This window comes from Salvelinus alpinus, chromosome 5, assembly GCF_045679555.1.
Source record: "Salvelinus alpinus chromosome 5, SLU_Salpinus.1, whole genome shotgun sequence".
NCBI lineage: Eukaryota > Metazoa > Chordata > Actinopteri > Salmoniformes > Salmonidae > Salvelinus > Salvelinus alpinus.
This window is the reverse complement of record NC_092090.1, coordinates 44,303,245-44,327,001: the sequence shown is the minus strand read 5'-3', so window position 1 is coordinate 44,327,001 and position 23,757 is coordinate 44,303,245. Positions and strand designations below refer to the sequence as shown.

The window sequence follows — 23,757 nt, the reverse complement described above, 5'->3', positions numbered from 1 at the left end:
TTTTTAACTAAAGCATTGAAAATTAATTTGCTGAATTTCCTCTGTATCATTTATAAGCTATTAAGGCTATTAAAAATGCAGATTAATATTTCACACACACACACACACACACACACACACACAGAGAGAGAGAGAGAGAGAGAGAGAGAGAGAGAGAGAGAGAGAGAGAGAGAGAGAGAGAGAGAGAGAGAGAGAGAGAGAGAGAGAGAGAGAGAGAGAGAGAGAGAGAGAGAGAGAGAGAGAGAGAGAGAGAGAGAGAGAGAGAGAGAGAGAGAGAGAGAGAGAGAGATCCAAAGGAATCTCTCTAAGTAAGAAAGATATTGAAGATTTAATGGGCCACAGTCGCTTGTAGCTGATCTGTAGAGCTGCTTGTTTTGCAGGCGGCCTCGTCTAAAGCTGAGTAGAGAGGACAGGCAGTCACAGAGGTGTGAATTGACTGCTAGTGTCCTCAGTTGTCTCTGTCTCCTCTCTGAACCCCCAGACTATCAAGGCCACCTCTCCACTGGGGGACCCTAGAGTGACCTATAACCTGGAGGACGGGATGGTGCCGGAGACCAACATGCCTGTACGCTTCTACCTGACCCCTAACCGTGAGGACGGCTCTGCCTCCATCCTGGTGGCTGAGCCCCTGGACTATGAGACCACCAGGAACTTCATACTGAGGGTCCGGGCTCAGAATGTGGCTGCAGTCCCCCTGGCAGCCTTCACTACGGTCTATCTTAATATCACAGGTAAGACAGAGCAGTGCAACCTGCTCATATAACAACCCATAATACTTAACTATCCCTTTTTACTTCCATCCCAGCAGTCTTGACTCAACAATGACTGTATACAACCATTTTTCTCTCTATCTCTCTCGCGCGCTCTGTCGCTCTTTCTTTCTCTCATCCAGACTCTCTCTCTCCTCCAGACTAACCCCAGAAAGCATGATGTACTGGGCTTCAATCTCTTTATTAAAATTGAGTTGATTTCCAGCCTACCGGTCCGATCCGAGCTTAATTTCCCATTACCACGTTAGTTATTACTGCAGCTCAGCCCACCCCTGACCCTCTGTCCCAAAATAGCTCTCATTCCCACCGTAGCCCAGATCGAGACTCTCTCCTGTTATCCTCCCGCTTCCCTCTAACCAGACTCCATCTCCCCCTCTATCATTCATGAGAGTTAGTCTTAAACCAGAGAGACATAATTAATCTGGCTAGACTCTCCTCACTCCTTCACCTCTCCTTCTCCTCTCCCTTATCTGTCTTAATAAGTGAGCCTTCAGTCTTCTCCAGAGGATGGAGTGAGTACTATGGAGGCAGGGGGGGCTGGAAAGGAGGAAGGGAGACGTGGAGAAGGGGAGGAGAGGGTTGTAATGGATTGAAGGCCCATGTTTAATTTATAGATTAAGACATTTGCTGGGAAAAAATACCACATGGAAGTGCATCGTAACTCTGAATGCATCCGAGCCGTATAGTTCTCTATAATAACTAAGAAAGAAGTAATTGAGTTAAATAGACAAACGACTCTAACAAGCTGTTTTGTATTATTTGTCTGTGGAAATGTTTGAAGGGTGAAAAATAGAGAGAGCTCTCGACTGTCACAAAGAGGTCTTTGAAATTGTTCAATACACCTCCAGGAGTTTTCAAGGTCTCATTCATCTCTGTCAACAAATGTTTAGCCACAAAGACTACCGGACGCAGAATTGAGTCTGCTGCCACCCTGTTTTTACAGCCTGCTGCGTGAAAGACACTCTGCTCCTTATAAGAACCCTTTCACTGAGAAAATACTGAGCCAAATGATGACGGATAATGCTGGTGTTTTTCTCTGCTAGACGTGAACGACAATGTTCCCTTCTTCACCTCGTCCATCTACGAGGCGACGGTCACAGAGGGGGCGGAGGTGGGGACGTTTGTCACGCAGGTGTCATCCAACGACCTGGACCTGGGACTCAACGGAAAGGTGACGGAACGCTTTGGAATAACGGAAATACAAAACAACAATCCTGTATCAACACTCTGAGACGTTTTGTGAATACAGGTCCTGGTTCTTAGCAATTTCTCAGAAAAGCTGGAGTATTTGTAGTACTCCAGGCCTAGTGTTGTCGACCCCAGTTTTAACTTTAAATCCATGTGAACAACCCACCACTACTGTATGTAACTGGATAAGAGTTGAAACCACTCAAGTGTAAACCCACAGTAGCAGTTACCCTTTTAATTTCACCTTGGAGTCTTAAATACCGAAGGTAGAAAATGGAAAATCCCATCTTTAGTCTATAGTTCTGTATTATAGTGTTCCTCGACAAGGGTCTGCTTCCTGAAGCCTGGCCATGAAATCTGTACTGCGGCACCCTGAGCCGCGAGCAACACACTGTATAAAACGTACAATGCAGCACGTCACACATACTGAACCTTCCCCCTTTCCTGCAGTTAAATGACCTAGTGGCCTCATGGGTGGAACGTTCTTCATATTTTTCATAATTTCATAATGAATAAACGCTATAATTCTTTAATTATATCCGTTTTTTCTACGTCCAACGGCTTTGTTCTATTTCAGTCATCTGTGATGTATATAAAGTGTAATATTGCGATGCAAACTCCAAATTGAATCCATTTCAACTCTATATGTGACATGGTACAGGTGTCTTCTTCTTTTTAAGCCCGGAACCATGTATGTGGGATGTACACTTCTTTTTCAAAGTCGATTTGTTTAATACTACCAATAAACACTCTGTGTGACCATGATTTAGCACACTGCAGTAAAAGATTATTAAGGACGCAAGTGTTGAGAAGACACACACACACACGTGCACGCGCATGCTCGCACGCAAACAGAAGGGCGCGCACATTCTCACACGCATGCATACACAAGCACTCACACTCACCGCGTTGTCTGCGTTTCCTGCTGCTTTTATGTGTATCTCTTTCTTGATCTCTGTCTTGCTCTCAATAGACACACAATCATGTATACACACACACACACACACACACACATTCCAACACGCACACAAACAGTATGGGTAGTCTACTCATAATTGAATTCCCAGAACGAGGACACCATGGCTATTGGCACAGGGGTACATAAAATGTACTCGGTTCTTTGCAGGCACAGTGTCCTTGGCTGCTGAATTGCTTGCTCTCGCCGAGGCAGGCTGAATCATAGATGCCATGCAGGCCCACATTTAAATAATGACTATCATTGGTGGGCGTGAATATGAAAGAAAGAAATAATTCACAGCTGTTTAAATTTGGGAGTTGTTTTACAAATAACTTGACCCCGACGACCTTTTTATTATGGCATTACATTTTAATTCAGCCTTTAATTTCTGCTCTTCCCCTGTATTCATTTTCTGACCCACGCCGTTTCGATCCTCTCTCTCAATGAATTTCGTTGAATAACTTCCTGCGGCTGTTGAATGCCATTCATAGCTCGTCGACACAGCTTTCATTCAGTTTGAATATTAACATTAGGTTCAATCTTTGTTGGTGAATAGACTTCAGGCTCCTGCTTTAAACCGAATTATAACGACTTAGCTATGTTTTATCGATATACAACAAAAATTGTCAGAGGGTCACATGTGGTTTGGGTCACATCCAGCCCAATAGAGAGATTAATTAATCATATGCATGGTGTGTTAGACTATTTTTAGAGACTCCGCTGTTTGACTAAAACTATTATTCTCTCTCCCCCTGTCTCACTCACCTATCTTTGGTGATCCCTACTCTGTATCTCTGTCTTCCTTGTCTCTCTCACATCCATCCTTTCTTACTCATCCCTCGTGTATCTCCAACATCCTGTCCTCTCTTTCCTCTCTTACTCCATTCATATCCTTCACCTTCTCTATGCCACTCTCTCTAACCCCATCCGTCCTTCTCTTCTCCCCTGGCCTCCTGCTCTCCCTCCACTTCTTCCTCCTCCTCTCTCTCGCTCTCTCTCTCTCTCAGATCTCCTACTCCCTGCTGAACGACCGCAGTGGGGACTACCAGTACTTCCGGATTGATCCTGAGCTGGGCTCCATCTACACAGAGGCCGTGTTTGACCGTGAGACCAAAGGCTCCTACCTGCTGGAGGTCAAGTCAGTGGACGGCTGGGAGTCAGCCCGACCTGGGAGACATGGGCAGCCCAACTCAGGTGAGACCAGCTCAGATCATCTCGTCAGCTCAACAGGGCCGGAGGATGGTGGAGGACGAGAGAGAGAACAGCAATGCGTGCAGTGTGCACACAGTAGCACGCCGTATCACATTGTGACGACATAGGAGCACAACGTGCGCATTGTCTGAGTACATTTCAATACATTTTAAAATGCCCCCCGTTTCCCCGACAGGCCTTGGTGCAACAGTAGGAGGGCCGGGGTTTGGATGGCAGTCTCAAGACGTCATTTAAGTCTGAGCTGCGGCTTGTCTCTCTGGTGGGGAGGGATCCTCTCTCTCTCTCTCTCTCTCTCTCTCTCTCTCTCTCTCTCTCTCTCTCTCTCTCTCTCTCTCTCTCTCTCCACCAGATATGCTCATCTCTGCCCAGAGGGGACTCTCACCCGCTGATGAACAACCAGACAGGGTCTTATGGAGAATGTATTTTTCATTCATATTATCATAGATGATTAGAAGTTGCTCTCAGTGGGCTTCGCCCTATATGACACTTCTGACAGCGTAAACACCACTGAAATATTAAAAAGGCCAGGGAGTAAAAAAGATGATCCGTGTGATTTTGCAGTGCTATAAATATTAGATGAGGATGATATAAAGAGAAGTGGAGATCAGGGGGCTTCAGAGTGATGGAGACTCCTCCCAGAACACTGCTCTGTTGCTTAGCATGTAGAATGAGCCTCTATAGGGCCCTCAACTCTCCATCCCTCACTATCCCTCCTCTCTCCCTCCCAGCGACAGGCACCTACATCCTGTCTTATACAACATACTGACATGGTGGTGTGAATCATGGATGGGAGAAAACACATTTGCACATGCAAACACACACACACACACATACACACACACACACACACACACACACACACACACACACACACACACACACACACACACACACACACACACGTTCTCAATCTATAATCTCTCTCCCCCTCTCACTCGACTAAAGAGTATACTGAATGAAATTGGAGGAGCCCAGGAGTAGGGCGATGGTGTAATCGATGACAGCAGTATTGAAGAAGGGTTGTAAACACAACCTTGATGCAATAGCAGTGTTGACGGGGAAAGAGCAATCCGTCACGGTATTGACACTGCGTACTTTCCACACTTCTCTCTGTGTGTGTCTGGAACACAGAAGAGGGGGAGACACACCCATTGACGACGGCTGTGTCTGCCCAACAGATATGTCCTCCTTCCCCTCTCCTCTGACAGACTCCGAAAGGTATAAAAGGTTGGAGGTTGTGGCTTGTTTCGCTGCTAGGCTGCATTATCTCTGTGTTAAACTGCACGCTATCTTTGCAACCAGCTTACATAATTGATCTTCTCTTGAAGAGTGTATTGCAAATTATGTTCCTTTTCATACGCATATCAAAGGGAGCATATTATATTGGCGTGGGGAAAGGGAGCATATTATACTGGCCACCCCCCCTCCTCCCCTCAAGGGGCTCTTTTCACATCTGCCTACGGATTGCTTCAGAAAGAAAAGAGTCAGACAGAGAGAGAGAGAGAGAGAGAGCAAGATGGAGAGATGTGAGGAATAATAGAGGGTGCAGATAGGAGGATGGAGGGAGAAATGGAGGGATAAAGAAGAGCGATGGAAAGAGGGGGGGGGGGATATGTTCAGTTTGACAGAATAAGAGCGGGCCTGGCGTTTAATCTCTCACTCCGCGCTCTCTCTCTCTCTCCTTCCTTCAGACACGGCGTACGTGAGGGTTTTCATCAGCGATGTGAACGACAACAGGCCTGTCTTTGCTCAGACGGCGTATGAAGTCGACGTGGATGAGGATGCAGACGTGGGCTTTGCCATCCTGACTGTCAGTGCTAATGACGAGGATGAAGGTACGTGGTGGAGAGGGAGAAAACAAGCCACCTTCCCCGTCATTCTCACTCTCCCTGGGCTCAGTGGAGGTGTGAGAGGTTACGAGGGCTCTCTATCTCTCCTCAGGTCATAACCCTGAAGAAAACACAGTACGGTTGTGATGCCCTATTTTTATAAAGGATGTTTCACATCGATTTCATGTTACGAATTGTTGGTGTGTCATATTACTTGTCAAGGTACTGCAGTGTATACAGAATATAAATCAGAATATACATGTTTCATACAAACTGCATAAGTCTCCATATGGCTTCCCCATAGCTCAGAAAGGATATCCTTAACATCCCAATAGGCTCATCAAATCACAGGCCAGGGACTGCACACATGCAGCACACAGCAACTCTACTCTCTCTCTCTCCTGCAGCGAGCGCTATAATGACTCTCATCCTACAGGCACCATCCGTACCCCTCTCCCATCCATCTCATCCTATACTAACACACTGCCGGTTATTCACCTGACTCACCCTCATTCAGCCGACTCTAGCTCACACGACCCGCTACAACAAATCCATTGTGAAGCATATCACCTCCTTTGGTGCTGCGGCAGCTAGCTATTGCGGTGAGGGCTCTTTATCAGTCCGCTACGGGAATAGGAGAGGAGGGGAGAAGGGGGGGGGGGGGCAATAGCTCCATATTATCAGACATTTATCATGTCGGAACGGGTAGGCCTGTGGAGCGGCAACCACCTCTCTGTGATGAATGTGTTCGGGCTGCGCCACCAGCTCCATCTCTGCAATCTCAAGACACAGTGCCACTCGTGAGAGGATAGTCTCCGGGCCACTTTGGGTAATAAAGCACACACGCAGGGCCAGGGCCTATGCTGATGGCCCGACACCCCCGAGCAGATTATCACCACCCAGGGAGCTAGGGAACTAGGAACACAGAGAAAGAGAGAGAACAGAGTGGGGGAGATAGAGAGACAGCGAGGTCTTTCTCCTTTACTGTGCTGATAAGAGTTCCTGGAAGTAGAAGCAGATTGTTCTTTTTGTTCTCCCCCTGTCAGCATAACAACTTATAGCCAGGGAAAGTGGGCCGTTTTTTTTTTTTTTTACACGTACAAGTGGGAATAGGATTTCTCTTGTGTTTGTTTATTCATTTTGTTTGTTTACATTTGTAAACAAATGTAAAATGTTTGTTTACACTGCGTTGCTCGCTCTGTGCATGCACGGTCTCCACTGGGATTTGAACTCAGCAGTTTGAAGGGGGAGAGGAAGCTCAAATGAAAACATATCTATTCACAAGTCATTCTAATGTTTCATTAGCACTGCCAACACAACAAAATACTCAGGATTAGGGATTAGTCCTCTGCTCGGTTCTGGCGTCCTCACTTTCATGTTGCAAATAAGCTATGAATCTTTTGTGTCTTTGGAGATTCCTCCATTCTCCCTCTCCTGAGTTGTAATTTATTGAATCTGTTTGAGATTCCAAAGAGTCTCCTCTCAATAATTGGATTCTGTATAGAACTGCTGATCAGCTAATAGACCTTAGTACAATTGCTTTGTGAAGCAAAAAAACTTTTTAAAAAACTTCCTAAAATGTTAAGCAGACCTAATACCTGGATTCAGTCAGATTTCATTTGAAAAACGAAAGTTTGATTCCTGAAAATGTCACCTATATATGTTAAATGATGTGTATGTGATGCTCATGGTGTCCCACTCTGCTTACTACATATATCTCGGTCACCACATTGTTCCTGTTTAGGCGCCAATGCTAAGCTCCGCTACCAGATCACGTCTGGCAACACTGGCGGGGTTTTTGACGTGGAACCAGAGGTGGGCACCATCTTCATCGCTCAGCCTCTGGACTACGAGCAGAACAAGGGCTACAAGCTGCTGGTGCTGGCGTCGGACGGGAAGTGGGAGGACTATGCGGACGTGATGGTCAACGTGGTCAACAAGAACGACGAGGCGCCAGTGTTCACGGTCAACGAGTATTATGGTTCTGTGACTGAAGAGCTGGATGGATCGCCTGTGTTCGTGCTTCAGGTATGTTTGAGTCATGCAGCAATCTTTATTTGTCACACTTATTATGACAGCAGATACAAATGACATCTTACGTCATCGCACGGGTATTAGTAGGAAATGAGGGAGAGTAGTATGATATACAGTATCAGACGTCTAAAATCTCATGAGAGTGTTTTGTCATCAACTCAACCGTGTTATACAACGCTATCTAGCTGTCAATGGGAAAGACTGAGGCTTTGATGTGTATTTGACATTTTCTCTCAGTATTCATTGTAATGCTTTTCCATCAGTATCTGAAGAGCTTAAAATTATAACGTTCGATCTGCATTTTTGTCAAAACCGAGTTACTGGCATAGCCTTGTTTGGTCAAATATTCTGTACCTACTGCATACCCCAATTCAAGAAAACAAGATAACAATTTTTCCAGCAAATTATCTCAGAATAATAGAACCTTAGAATTCCAAGGTCACACAGGTCTGTCATTCAGAATGTGAGTCATTGTGCGGCAGGAGGTTACAGACACTCTATCACCCAAGCCTTTAAGACTGAATTGCATGAGATGGCATCATGCTGTTTTTCATTCCAACATCCCTGTTTTATAAGATTCTTCGGATGGGACGTCTGGTAGAAGCTTTAGCCCACTACAGTTTCTCCCCCACCACTCCATAGTAGCTCATTGGTTTCATTTCACCTACAATACCTGACACTCTGCAATTCTCATGGTAGATTTAAATGTTGTAGATGTTGCTCTGCCTGGGGATTGATTGGGGCTGAGGTCAGGAGAGTGAAAGTTGTGCACATAGCCGATAAACTAGAGTTGATCACTGTGCAGAGTAGGTAGGTGTGAAGTTAACACTTCAACCAACCTGATGGATGACACCAAGTCAGCAAGCGTCAATAATTAAACAGTGCTGAACTCCATTAAAAAAAAGTTGGTGCGCTGCAGATTAAAAAGCTTCACCGAGCACATTCCCTTTGATGTTGTAGGTAACTGCTACTGACCCAGATAAGGATGCTGACCAGGAGGCCCTGCGGTACTCCCTCCATGGCCAGGGAGCCGAGAGCGAGTTCATTATTGATGAGGTGACGGGGAAGATCTACGCTCAGAGGACTCTGAACCGGGAGGAGCGGGCCGTGTGGAGGTTTGTGGTCCTGGCCACAGATGAAGGCGGCGAGGGTCTGACCGGATTCACTGACATCATCATCAACGTGTGGGACATCAACGACAACGCACCCGTCTTCACCTGTGCCCCTGATTGTCATGGCAACGTGCCGGAGAACTCTGCCCCCGGCACCTCTGTCATGGAGATGACGGCCACCGACCTGGACGACTCGGCCGTGGGCCAGAACGCCGTGCTCTCCTACAGGATTGTGGGTGATACAGGTACAGGTGGCAGCGGCTCTGACATGTTCAGCATTAACCCGTCCACGGGAACCATCTCGGTGGCAATGAGTGGCCTGGACCGGGAACAGGCAGAGGCCTACCTGCTGGTGGTGGAGGCCAGGGACGGGGGTGGCATGGTGGGCACGGGTACCGCCACCATCAGGGTGACAGACGTGAACGACCACGCACCCAGGTTCACAGAGCGGTCCTGCCTGGCCAGGGTTCCTGAGAGCAGTGAGCCCAACGCTGTGGTGTTGGAGATGTCTGCTGAGGACTGGGACACAGGAGAGAACGCCCATCTCACCTTCAGTGTGGTGGCAGGAGACCCAGAGCAGAAGTTCTCCATGGTGAGCCACCGGCAGGAGCAGCGTGGCACCCTGAGACTGAAGAAGAGGCTGGACTACGAGAGGCCCAGTGAGCAGCGCTTCAACCTCACCCTGAAGGTCGAAGACCTGGACTTCTCAAGCTTCATCCACTGTGTCATAGAGGTAGAGGACTGTAACGACCACGCACCCATCTTCATCGCGCTCTCCCAGCCGCCGGCGCCCCTGCCCGAGGACGTGCCCGTGGGCAGCAGTGTGGCCAGGCTGACGGCCAGCGACTCTGACTCAGGCCAAAACAAGGAGATCACCTACAGAATCCTCCAGGAGTCAGACCCTCTGGGCCAGTTCTCTGTAGACCAGTCTGGTCTAGTCACTGTGACCAGCGCTCTGGACAGAGAGACCGTAGCGCAGCACCACCTGGTCATCCTGGCTACTGACCACGGCTCTCCGGCCTTGACGGGTAGCACCATCATTCAGCTGACTCTGCTGGACGTCAACGACAATGGGCCGGAGTTTGAGGCAGTGTACACCCCAGTGGTGTGGGAGAACGTCGCTGGTCCCCAGCTGGTCAGACTCAACCAGACCTCCACACTGCTGCGGGCCGTAGACCGAGACTCAGCGGAGAACGGATCTCCATTCTACTTTAGCCTTCCCTTAGAGCTAAACCACAGCAACGACTTCTACCTGCAGGATAACGGAAACGGCACGGCCACCATCACAGCCCTGAGGGCATTCGACCGGGAGAGGCAGAAAGAGTTCCACCTGCAGATCATCATGAGTGACAGCGGCCATCCACCCAAGACGGTCACTAACACTCTGACCATCACCATAGGAGATGAGAACGACCATGCTCACCAGGCAGGAGAGAAGGAGATTTTTGTCAACAGTCACAAAGGTGAGATCACTGCCATCATCAATACACTATAATGCATGTATTCATAAATAGCACAGCAATGAGAGAACATATTCACAAAGCAATATATGAATGAGGAGCAAATCGTTTGACCCTCAGTCTGACCTTTTCCAAGGCTTGAAGGTTTTGCTTCAACCGGGAGTTTATGAAAAGAAGCCATGTCTCTCTTGTTGTTCTGGCGCCTTTTGTAGGAGCCGCTGTAGGAGCGAGCAATTAGGTATAGCTGATTCTCTTTTCTCCTCTTCAGGGTTGACTATCTATTCCAGGTGTGTTCCTCTCCTTTCACAAAATGAGTCAATACATCATGTTCCTCTTGTTGAAGTGCAATGGAAAGTTACTGATAGCATGTGTTGACTAGTTTCTTTCAGACACATTTTCTTGTTGCCTTGCGGTGATTATGATTGCCTTTCTCTCTACAAGCATTCATATGCAGCCTGCTGTTTTCAGAATACTTTAATGTCCATGTGAACAGTGCTCTTTTTGACTATACCCCTTCACGACACACACACAGAGACACACACCCTTGAGAAAATCAATGTTCTTTGCCGACAGGGAGGATGCCGACCACTGTCCTGGGGAAGGTCTATGCCCCGGATCCTGATGATTGGGACAACAAGACCTATGCCTTTGAGGGACATGTGCCCAAGTAAGACATCTCTAGCTCTCTTCCTCTGTATTTCTCTCTTTCCCTCCCTCCGTCCCCCTCTCTCAACTCCCCATAAAACCTTGAGAGTGATGTCTCCCGACAGCCTCTCTGTCATTGATGTTGTGGACCAGCACCTGCGACGAAGGTGCGAGACGAGCAGAGGAACCCTGAGCGACAGGGTGTTTTTGAGACGGTTGCCTTGAGATCTCTGTGAAGGCTCAGCAGCTACGGCGGTGTTCAGAACATATCATACCATGTGACACCTTGACGGCCTCACATCCAGAAGCGTGACGACTACCACTGCCACCTGCACTGCACTCACATACATGAACTCAGATTGACTGTAGCTTCCCTCCCAGAGAATCTGTTCTTTCAACACACATAGCTACAGTGTGTTGTTGAATCTATACAGAGTTAATATTTAATCTAGCATCTCTCATCTTCACTCGAGTAGAGAAACTTCTGCATTACTCAATAGGGAAATGGTTGGAGTCCAGTTGACAAATTTTGACACTTCATATAAAACACGGTTGGATTTGAAGATGATAAACCAGCGCATCTCAACGTCTCCTTCGCTATTTGATCTGCCTGGGATCTTGCTTTGATTCCCAGTGTAATTCAACTTGAATGAGCTCAATTACAAAAGAAGTATGAAGTTGTGGACCACAAGGAGTTGCTTCCTCTCATCTTTTTTTCACTTTTATAATCTCCCCTTCCCCTCCCCTTCTTTCCTCTATCCTCTCCTCTCTTCCTCCCTCCTCCCTGCCGCTCTATTCTCTCCTCCCCCATCATTTCCTCTTTTCTCTTGTTACATCCTCTCTCTTTCTGCTGTCTTTTATCTATTCCTTCTTTAATTCTGCTGTTTTGAATCTTTGTGTATTAATCTCCTCTCTCTGGTTCCCAAAGTCTCTCAGTCATTTCTTCTCTTTTATGTCAGCCCAGTATTCATTCACAGTGGTGTATCACCAAATCTATCTACAGATCCACCACAGGCTGCTCGTTTTACATGCGATATATGAAGAATTTATGTTGCTGATGTGTTTTTTTTATGCCTCCTCAGTTACTTCCTCCTGAACAAGCGGACGGGATTCCTGATCATTAAGGAGAACGCTCCGCCGGGAAGCTACGAGTTTCAGGTGCGCGTGTCAGACGGAGTGTGGCCAGACGCTGTCTCTGGGGTAATGGTGTATGTGAGGGAGCTGCGTGATGAGGCCATCTACAACTCTGGATCCCTCCGCCTGGCAGGTACAGTACAGTACACATGTACTCTGAACCTTGACCTATGACCTATGACCTGTGACCAAATTGTTTTATATTGTTTCATGTTGTCAGATGAAGATTATTTCTTATTTTTATAAGAACATATATCTTCAAGATACAATGTATGGGTTAGTAACAGTGGAAATGGGTAATTCTTGGAAATATGTCATTTTGAAATTGCAATTAGACAATGTTTTGGTTCCTCAGCACTTTCATTTTGGGTGTCAAGTATGGTCTAATACACCGCTTATGTGTGTGAAAATGAAATGTACTTAGGACGAAATGGTCTACGGCTGTGGGGATTTTATGATTTCGGAGATATTTAAATGAGAAGAGAGAGGGAGGAATAGCGGAGGGAGCCACGGCTCATATAAGCTGATAAAAGGGATTTGCTTCAAATTCCAAAAACAGCAGCAGGCAAATGTATTCACACCAACCAGGAGCCTTTACATTACAGCTGGTGGTTATATACTGTGTCACATTATTTATTTAAAGGAAACTGGGTGAACAGGATGTTTTATAATATGTTACTGTCAGTGATGAAAATGGAACCAAAATCTCCCGTAATGATTGTTTGTTTGTTCTTTTCTTCAGCCCATTTAATCTACAGTAGAGCCGTCTGGTTTCGTACACTTCTTAGCTGGGTATTTCGAGTGCATCCTCTAAACGACAACAATATCCACCGCATTTAGAGAGCTGTAGAGTGTGTATTGATTGAAATGGCTCATGCCATAAAAGGTCTGTTGAAGTTGAACAATATGTCAACAACTGCTATAGTGCTGAGAACTGAGCCAGCTCAACTTAGAGTGCAATTTCACTAACCCTATCAGTCCTGAGACCCCAGCAAAACTCGGTTTTTCATTTATCTGACTTATCTGCTTGTAATATTATGTATTTATATTTATCCTCACAGTTAATTGTTTTACCGTTTTCTTTTTAGGAAAACCAGGGATACATGTAGAACAATTTGACATAAACAGTTGCATTCATGAGTTTATTGACAGTATTAATTTTTTTTTTTTTTAAACAGTAAGGTCCGCCAATTAAAAAAACAGATACAAATGAATTTAGATAAATACTGTAAGTACAGAAATTGTTTCCTTGGTGGGAAATGAATATTCAACTAGTCAGTTTCAACTGTGTGGAGTTTGGAGTTTGTGACAGCAGCTATGTGAGCTTATTACAGTATTATAGACACTATGTCCTGGGATGCCCTAGATTAAGCCCTAACCTTCTAACAGCTCTTGTGTAGCTTGTGAGCATCATAGAGCAACGTGTGTGTTGGTGGGAGTCTCCGATTTTCATAGATAGCTTTTAGTCGTTTGTAGCTTAAACCATTCAGACTATACAGACGTTTTTATTAAAAGACCCGGCCCCGGGCCTCTTCGGGATCCACCCTTGTCTCACAAACACCGATCTAGCTCAGCCCCCATTAATCCCACAGACTTGGTTGGTATCTACGGACGTAGAAGAAATAGGTGAATCCAATGGGACAACCCCGAAGTTTGTAGCTGAAACACACAATGTTTAAACAGGGTTAGAAGTCCAAAACTTTCGGTGTTAAAACTTTCGGTTAAATATACATTTGTAGACACAACCCAGAAATGTTTAAATGTCAACACCAAGACTGCCCCCAATCCAAATGCATTTGTAAACAGCAATTACCTGAAGAGAATTGGGATTGTTGGAAGCCATTTTCAGGTTTGTTTCACAAATAATGCACTCTGTAAACATTCTCATGGATTCCAAGTCTGAAGGATTATGAAAAATTCTACTTATAGTATTACTGACATAGCCTCGATGACATTTTAAATTCCATTTCAAGAGCAAATGTGGAAGGCAATAAGGACATGTACTGTTAAATCTTCTTCTGGGAGATTAAGGCTCTTTGTGGTAAACTCACAGGAGAAATTGATTGAAAGGTGAAATGTGTGATAAATAGTGAATCCTTTAGACGCCCACACCAGTTCACATAAGCATATAAACGCAGCAAAAAAAGAAACGTCCCTTTTTCAGGACCTTGTCTTTCAAAGATAATTGGTAGAAATCCAAATAACTTCACAGATCTTCATTGTAAATGGTTAAACACTGTTTCCCATGCTTGTTCAATGAACCATAAACAATTAATGAACATGCACCTGTGGAACGGTCGTTAAGACACTAACAGCTTACAGACGGTAGGCAATTAAGGTCACAGTTATGAAAACTTAGGACACTAAAGAGGCCTTTCTACTGACTCTTAAAAACACCAAAAGAAAGATGCCCAGGGTCCCTACTCATCTGCGTGAACATGTCTTAGGCTACAGGGAGACAGGGCGGACAGGTGCTCGTCCTCGCAGTGGCAGACCACGTGTAACAACACCTGCACAGGATCGGTACATCCGAACATCACACCTGTGGGACAGGATGGCAACAACAACTGCCCGAGTTACATCAGGAACGCACAATCCCTCCATCAGTGCTCAGACTGAGCACAATAGGCAGGTCCTCACCAGACATCACCAGCAACAACGTCGCCTATGGTGACAAACCCACCGTCGCTGGACCAGACAGGACTGGCAAAAAGTGGTCTTCATTGACGAGTCATGGTTTTGTCTTACCAGGGATGGTCGGATTTGCGTTTATTGTCGAAGGAATGAGCGTTACATCGAGGCCTGTACTCTGGAGCGGGTTCGATTGGAGGTGGAGGGTCTGTCATGGTCTGGGGTTGTGTGTCACAGCATCATCGGACTGAGCTTGTTGTCATTGCAGGCAATCTCAACGCTGTGCGTTACAGAGAAGACATCCTCCTCCCTCATGTGGTACCCTTCCTGTAAGCTCATCCTGACATGACCCTCTAGCATGACAATGCCACCAGCCATACTGCTCGTTCTGTGTATGATTTCCTGCAAGACAGGAATGTCAGTGTTCTGCCATGGCCAGTGAAGAGCCCGGATCTCAATCCCATTGAGCACGTCTGGGACCTGTTGGATTGGAGGGTGAGGGCTAGGGCCATTCCCCCCAGAAATGTCCGGGAACTTGCAGGTGCCTTGGTGGAAAAGTGGGGTAACATCTCACAGCAAGAACTGGCACATCTGGTGCAGTCCATGAGGAGGAGATGCATTGCAATACTTAATGCAGCTGGTGGACACACCAGATACTTAATGACTATTACTTTTGATTTGACCCCCCCCTTTGATCAGGGACACATTATTCAATTTCTGTTCGTCACATGTCTGTGGAACTTGTTCAGTTTATGTCTCAGTTGTTGAATCTTGTTATGTTCATACAAATATTTACACATGTTAAGTTTGCTGAAAATAAACGCAGTTGACAGTGAGAGGACGTTTCTTTTTTTGCTGAGTTTAGTACATCCTTAAAGAAACACACACAACACACACACACACAACACACAGCTTTATTTTTGTGAAATTTCAGGACTTTGTGGGGAGTAAAAAATGTTGACCATTAAAAATCCTATTTTCCCTAACCCTTAATTAACCTAACCCTAACTTTAACCCTAACCTTAACCCCAAAACCTAACCCGAAACCTAACCCTAACCTTAGAATTACAATGGGCCAGTGCAATTCAAGGTAAACACCTCCATAAACAGACATACTACAAACCTAACCTTAAACCATATCCCTATCCCTAACCTAAACCCCAAAACACAAAATCTAACCCTTAAGCTTAAAATAACATTTTTAAAAATTCAGGACATGAAAAAAGTCCAGACTTTTCAAACAATTTATTGTTTTCCTACCTTGTCAGGACATTCAAGTGAATTATTAGGACGTTGGGGTGCTGATAAGGAAGGAAAACAAGTACACACACTCTCACTCTGTTTCGCTCTCTCTCTCAAATGCACAGCCCTCTGGGGAATGTCTAGTATGTTGAATAAAGAACTTTGAAACAGCTTGAGTGTGTCCTTTTCTGGCTGTGAGATTAGTTTGAAAAAGTTCAAAGTTGAATCCCTCTATCCCTCATTCCATTCCTCCCCCATCCCTTCCTTCTGCCTAACTCTGGGGCCCATCTCACCTGTTTGCATCTCTCTAAGGTCCTGCTTCAGGGGATCAATAAAAAGAGAAATTGGAAAAAATATCTTCAGTTCACCTTTGGGATTAACACCAGTACTAACCTCTGAGTCTGTCTCAAGGTCCTATTGACCCAGTCAACTGAGACCCTCTACTCTGTCACCATCAGCGTGTCTGTCTGCTGACCTGACATGACAGGGGAATGCTAGTCTCTTTTAATGGAGGTAGTTTGTATTTACTGTCCCCTACGTATTTATTTGGACAGTGAAGCTAAAACTTTGAATTTATCTCTGTCCTCCACCATTTTGGATTTGAGATCAAACGTTTTATATGAGGCAATAGTACAGAATGGCACCTTTTATTTGAGGGTATTTTCATATATATCTGTTGTACCATTTAGAAATAAATGCACTTTATGTCTATGTCTAGTCCCCCCATTTGAAGGTGTATAATTATTTTGACAAATTCACTTTTTCACACATTTTGTCAAAAGTTTTGTTTTTTAGTCCCAGATTCCTAGCACACAATGACCTCATCAGGCTTGTGACTCTACAAATGTGTTGGATGCATTTGCAGTTTGTTTTGGTTGTGTTTCGGGTTATGTTGTGCCCCAATAGAAATCAATGGTTAATAATGTATTGTGTCATTTTGGAGTCACTTTTATTGTAAATAAGACTAGAATATGTTTCTGAACACTTCTACATTCATGTGGATGCTACCATGATTATGGATCATAATGAATGAATCATGAATAATGATGAGTGAGAAAGTTACAGATTAAAGTGACTCCAAAATGACACTACATTATTTACAATGAATTTATATTGGGCACAACATCATCCGAAACACAACCACAGCAAATTGCAAATGCATCCAACAAGTTTGTAGTTACAAGCTTGATGAAGTCATTGCATGCTAGGAATATGAGACCAAATACTAAACTATTGACTAAATGTTATATACTATAAGTGAATTTGTCCAAATTCTTATGACACCTTCAAGAATTTTGCCAGCTTTGTGTCACTCAACATTTTTTAAATGACCTTGCTGCTCAACAAACCAATGAGTTCATTCTGTATTTGGTGGCCAAAGTAGCTGGTGGTGTGACTCCAGGTCCCTTTTTGGACACGGTTAAGGTGCTCTTTCATGACTGGATCAAATTGTGCCTTCAGTTCAACCTCTTTGAGGAAATGTCCATTTGATGGAGAGTACAGTGTTTCTGTGTGTCCCATTAGTGCCAAATTTCTAACTTCCAAAGACGGCACAATAACAGTCAGACATGTCAACACCTCTCTCTCCATCTTATCCTCTCAGCCTCCATAAGTGCCATTTCATGTTTATCAATTGTTTCCCTTTTTTTGATCCTTATTGCCAGTTCTTTCCTTGATTTCATGCAGTTTTGGTGTTCTGGACTGCTGTCGTGCGAAGTCAGCAAAGAACTTGCATGTTTCTAGTCTGTCCTGTCCTGAGTTTGCTAAATACATTTTCTTCTTAGAAAAGAGTTTGCAGCAAAAGCAGAAGAGGCTGTTGTTTCTTTCAGAATACACCAACCAACTTCTAGGGATTTTATCACCACTCACCAAGGTCTTCCTGAAATACTGGTGGTGGCAACTTCTTCCATCACTCTCATTCCTTGGGAAAACAAAGTACCTCACTTGGTCCTCTGCAAACTGGTTGTGTCTGAATTCTGTCAGTCAGAACTGAAGGCCAGTCAGCAGGGTCTGTAGACAGTAGTTCATCCTCAGCAGCAGGATATGGTGGGGATGCTGCTACAGGCATTTCTAATGGAGAGCACATGGACATAAGTTGACACAAGTTATTCACAGCATTTATAGTGGTGGAACATCCCACATACAAACCCAGTAACAATACAATCATCGTTGTTACCTACAATATGGAAACCTAAAACTTTCCAAAAGGGAAAGTATTTATTTTGTTTATGTTATGCAGGGATGCACACATAAACACATGTGTGCACCCAGACACACGTGCGCATGCGCACAAACACACTTGAAGAATCCTGCTGGGGAGAAGTGGAAGCAAGTGGGTCTTCATCCTCATCCTCAGGCTCAGACAACATTTGTGAAGACACCTGTGTGGCTGAGGAGGTGGATGGCTCCTCATCCTGATTCTCTGAGATCATTTGTGAAGACACCTGTGTGGCTGAGGAGGTAGATGGCTCCTCATCCTGAGGCTTCGAGATCATTTCTGAAGAGGCCTGTGTGGCTGAGGAGGTAGATGGCTCCTCATCCTGGCCAGTGCCAGAGGATGCTCCAAAATAGTTCAGAAGTGCCCCTGAATTTGCATTAAAATACAGTATATGAGTCTGACACCCTGACACCCTAAATAAATTATGCACAATTTATCAAACTTTCAGAATCGGAACCAAATGAACCATACAACCTCCTTGGCTAATTATAGGCATAAGACACCCCAAAATATTCAATATATCACAAAATAGACCAAATATCAGCGTAATAGATGTCTTTTAAAGTTAGCCTACAGCTTTGGAAATTCCCCTTACTGAGCTCAGGACCTAGTCAAAACTATCACAAAAAACCTTCATGATGTCACCTCAATGAAAGTTAACCAAATCCATAATGTGCTAGTTAGGTTGTAATCATTTTGCTGCAGGCTACTATCATGATGAAACTGTGTGAAATCATATCCAATGTTATGTAAGCTAGTTGGACAGAAAACGGAATATTGTAGCCCTATGTGTAATAGCATAGCAAGCAACATAGCAACATAGACTAACAAACATAAGTGTCATACTAGCCTATTTCATGACATGCATAATATTATACTCATAAAGACATGACATAGCTGCATACCTTTGTCTTTTGCGCGTTTCTCCTCTTCTTCTCCCCTCTTTTTCCTAAACTAGGCACCTGATGTCTTAGACCTTTTCTTATCCATTTGTGTTGATTTGGCACTAATACATTACCCATCCCCCAACACTGTCAACCAAGAGTCAAGACTAAACCAATTCACCTTGGTGGTGTGCAGACTGGTTTTATATTATTCTTAACGATTTCGCACAAACCAGAAAAAAAATGCAACAATATGTCTGTGAAACTACAGTTGAAGTCGGAAGTTTGCATACACTTCGGTTGGAGTCATTAAAACTCTTTTTTCAACCACTCCACACATTTCTTGTTAACAAACTATAGTTTTGGCAAGTCAGTGTGAACATCTACTTTGAGCATGACACAAGTCATTTTTCCAACAATTGTTTACAGACAGATTATTTCACTACGTACTACGTAATTATTTCATTATTTCACTACATACTTTGGCGCGAAAAGTGCAAATCAATCCCAGAACAACAGCAAAGGACCTCGGGAAGATGCTGGAGGAAACAGGTACAAAAGTATCTATATCCACAGTAAAACGAGTCCTATATCGACATAACCTGAAAGGCCGCTCAGCAAGGAAGAAGCCATTGCTCCAAAACCGGCATAAAAAAGCAAGACTACGGTTTGCAACTGCACATGGGGACAAAGATCGTACTTTTTGGAGAAATGTCCTCTGGTCTGATGAAGCAAAAATAGAACTGTTTGGCCATAATGACCATCGTTATGTTTGGAGGAAAAAGGGGGAGGCTTGCGGGCCGAAGAACACCATCCCAACCGTGAAGTACGGGGGTGGAAGCATCATGTTGTGGGGTGCTTTGCTGCAGGAGGGACTGGTGCACTTCACAAAATAGATGTCATCATGAGGCAGGAAAACTATGTGGATATACTGAAGCAACATCTCAAGACATCAGTCAGGAAGTTAAAGCTTGGTCACAAATGGGTCTTCCAAATGCACAATGACCCCAAACATACTTCCAAAGTTGTGGCAACATGGCTTAAGGACCACAAATTCAAGATATTGGAGTGGCCATCACAAAGCCCTGACCTCAATCCCATAGAAAATGTGTGGGCAGAACTGAAAAGGCGTGTGCGAGCAAGCAGGCCTACAAACCTGACTCAGTTACACCAGCTCTGTCAGGAGGAATGGGCCAAAATTCACCCAACTTATTGTGGGAAGCTTGTGGAAGGCTACCCGAAACGTTTGATCCAAGTTAAACAATTTAAAGGCAATGCTACCAAATACTCATTTAGTGTATGTAAACTTCTGACCCACTGGGAATGTGATGAAATAAAAGCTGAAATAAATCATTCTCTCTAATATTATTCTGACATTTCACATTCTTAAAATAAAGTGGTGATCCTAACTGACCTAAGACAGGGAATTTTTACTAGGATTAAATGTCAGGATTTGTGAAAACCTGAGTTTAACGTATTTGGCTAAGGTGTATGTAAACTTCCGACTACAACTGAATATATTCACAGTATTATGAATGAATTGTGGTTTATTTGGTAGCGTTTCGTAGTGTGACTTATTTACTAATTGCATTAGTACTGTACAAAGTTAGAGGTGCACTATTTGATAGATTCCCCCGCTCCCCCTACCTCGGTCTTCCAGTTGGGGTCCTGAGGTCAACCTACCCCCGCCCCCCTCCCCATCTCGTACTTCTGAGTGGGAGACCTTCCCAGGCAGTAGCCTGCCTAGCTCACAAACTAGAATCAGGGCGCCCACTCCGACAAGGTTAATTGACCCACAGTCCCACACGGTGACATGATATCATTGACATGACGTGCAAATGAGCGCTAGAAAACCAATCACGCAAATGTCACCATTCCAAAGAATTGTGTGCGGTCAGCTGCCCATGTCACCAACACCTAAATCCGCCACTGTGTGTGTGTGTGTGTGAGTGTGTGAGTATGTGTGTGTGTGTGTGTGTGTGTGTGTGTGTGTGAGTGTGTGTGAGTATGTGTGTGTGTGTGTGTGTGTGTGTGTGTGTGTGTGTGTGTGTGTGTGTGTGTGTGTGTGTGTGTGTGTGTGTGTGTGTGTGTGTGTGTGTGTGTGTGTGTGTGTGTGTGTGTGTGTGTGTGTGTGTGTGTGTGTGTGTGCGTGCGTGCGTGCTTGCGTGTGTGCGAGTGCGTACACTTATGTCCACGAGTTCACGTGTGTGTGTATCCCCCTAATGCCCGTGGGAAGGAGAGTCGATGTGATCTTTGCTTTGGATCAAAGCCAGGTGTCAATCTGTCCCTCCATGTTTTAGAGAGTCCCTGTCTGTCTCCCACCGCACTGGTAATGAGACCAGACAGACGGCAGTAGCACCGGCAGCAGCATCCTCTCGCTGAATTGCATTTCCATTCTCTTAATGTCAATCTAGGATTCCACCCTCTGTCTGTTCCCGTGGCCTTAGTCACACTGAGCAACACTGACACTCCTCAGGACCTAATGATCCCAGATTGACACCGCTCAGGTGTTCCCAGCATGACACTTAAAGCCTACCGTCAGCCTGGGGATTAAGAGTAGGAGAGATGAGAGCACACATTGTCAGAAAGTTACACACATGCACTCACATATGCACGTCACATGCACGCACACACACACACACACACACACACATTCAGTCAGACAGTTACACACACTAAACTTTGTAGAAACACCCAAATTCAAAAACAGGCATTTATTAAACGTTTCATTCATCAGATATGATTATTGGAGCCTTCTCCCTTAAAACAATTTATAACTATGTCACTGATGTCATGAAAATTGGATGAAATCTCTTTCCCTTTCCTTTCCACCTGTCTCCTGTGGGCTGAAGAGTTTCGATTGGAGCAGTAGGTGGACCCTGTCTGTGTCAAACAGGGCCCAGGGGACTGAGGGGAGTGGGGCAGAGGTAAAGCCCAGGGCCCCTGCTCCATCCCCAGCTTCCCTCTCTCTCCTAATCCCATGCTAGAAGGTTTTGGCTCAATTAGAGGTGGCCTCGGCTCAGGAGCTTTCTCACCTTGGCACCCTCTCCTTGGCAGCGATGCCATGTTCCAAATTGAGGTTGAAGGCTGTACCGTCCTCTACCATCCCCCCTCACCCCCCCGCTCAATATCCCCAACATGGCCATTGTGGTCTGTCTGTGTGAGCGTTGGCTGTGACTGTGACATTGTGTAGCAGGGCTGGGTGGTGTCTGTCTCGCTGGGCCAGGGCCAGTGGCTCTCAGGAGGGGAGAGGAGAGGAGATTGACAGGGCCTGTCAGGTCAGGTCTGGGAACATGGTCCTCGCACGACTTTAATGTTCCTTAAATACATCCAGAGCTGCTTCGAGGACATGCATTTTTCATGAGTACAGCTCTTTATCTTTTAGAAATACATGTCCAGTATTACAGATACGGAGTGTCTCTCTAATAAGAGTACAAGTCACAAGCAGAGCTTGTCTGTTATTCTGTTTACTGCCTGTATGTTTCTCCTGCTCATTGAAGAGATTTTAGGGATACATCTGTTTCTGCCTAGGAAAACGAGAGGGAAGAGTCATGTGGCATATGTTGGCTTGTATAACTTTGTTTGTTTGTGTGTCTACTTGTGTGTGTGTGTGTGTGTGTGTTGCAGACATCACAGCGAATGAGTTTATTGAGCAGCGTGGTAGCTTGAGGAGTCGTTATGAACTGCTGGTGGACTTCCTGTCGGAGATGTTGGCGGTGGGCGTTGATGACATCAACGTCTTCAGCCTGATGGACGTCAGGGAGAGGACACTGGACGTGCGCTTCGCAGTGCACAGCAGTCCCTTCCTCAGAGCAGAGAAACTCCAGGGATACCTCGCCGCTCACAAGCAAAAGGTACTGTGTAATGATGACCCTGGAAGTGATCCTGTCGGATATACTGTGATTTTCCGTGAGTTCAAAATAAACCTATAACGATTATGTGATTATGTTAACGAGCCTCACTCAATGTTAAGCGTTAGAAGATGCAACCCTAACTCGACGCCACTGAAAATACACACAGAATTACTGGACAGAAGACATTTACATGTGTGGTCCAATTATGGAAAATGCAGTCACTCAGGTACTGTTGCTAGCCTGTTTTGGAGAGAGGGGGATTTCAATCGAAAAAATATGCAATATCAATTTGTGGAGCCTTGTGTTTCCCCACGTAATGAAAAATATAACCCTCTAGTTTTTTTGAGCTGGTTTATGTGGATGTTACGAATAGATTATGCAACATTGCAATGTCAATTGCAGCATAATATGTCTGAAGCTGCTATTATGCTGCTGTCACTTTGAATACATTAGTTATTGCAGTATTGGACTGTATTCACCAGACCGGCTATAGATCATTGTGGGCTGTGGAGCCTTACAGTGTAGTTGTTACACAGGAACAATCTTTGAAGTTAAACCAGACCATTAAATCGCCTAGTGGTTAGCC

The 23,757-nt window shown here is 45.0% G+C and overlaps 1 protein-coding gene across 1 annotated transcript in view; it reads left to right on the top strand.

Annotated features, from left to right (window-relative positions):
- LOC139576225 (neural-cadherin-like) overlaps nt 1-23,757 on the top strand; it is a 188,249-nt gene that overhangs the window by 109,481 nt on the left and 55,011 nt on the right. The window contains exons 13-21 of the mRNA XM_071402025.1: nt 482-731; nt 1,814-1,941; nt 3,924-4,110; nt 5,820-5,963; nt 7,702-7,985; nt 8,952-10,566; nt 11,137-11,230; nt 12,291-12,475; nt 22,945-23,171. Coding sequence (XP_071258126.1) covers nt 482-731; nt 1,814-1,941; nt 3,924-4,110; nt 5,820-5,963; nt 7,702-7,985; nt 8,952-10,566; nt 11,137-11,230; nt 12,291-12,475; nt 22,945-23,171 — 3,114 coding nt within the window. The remainder of the gene's footprint in view (nt 1-481; nt 732-1,813; nt 1,942-3,923; nt 4,111-5,819; nt 5,964-7,701; nt 7,986-8,951; nt 10,567-11,136; nt 11,231-12,290; nt 12,476-22,944; nt 23,172-23,757) is intronic.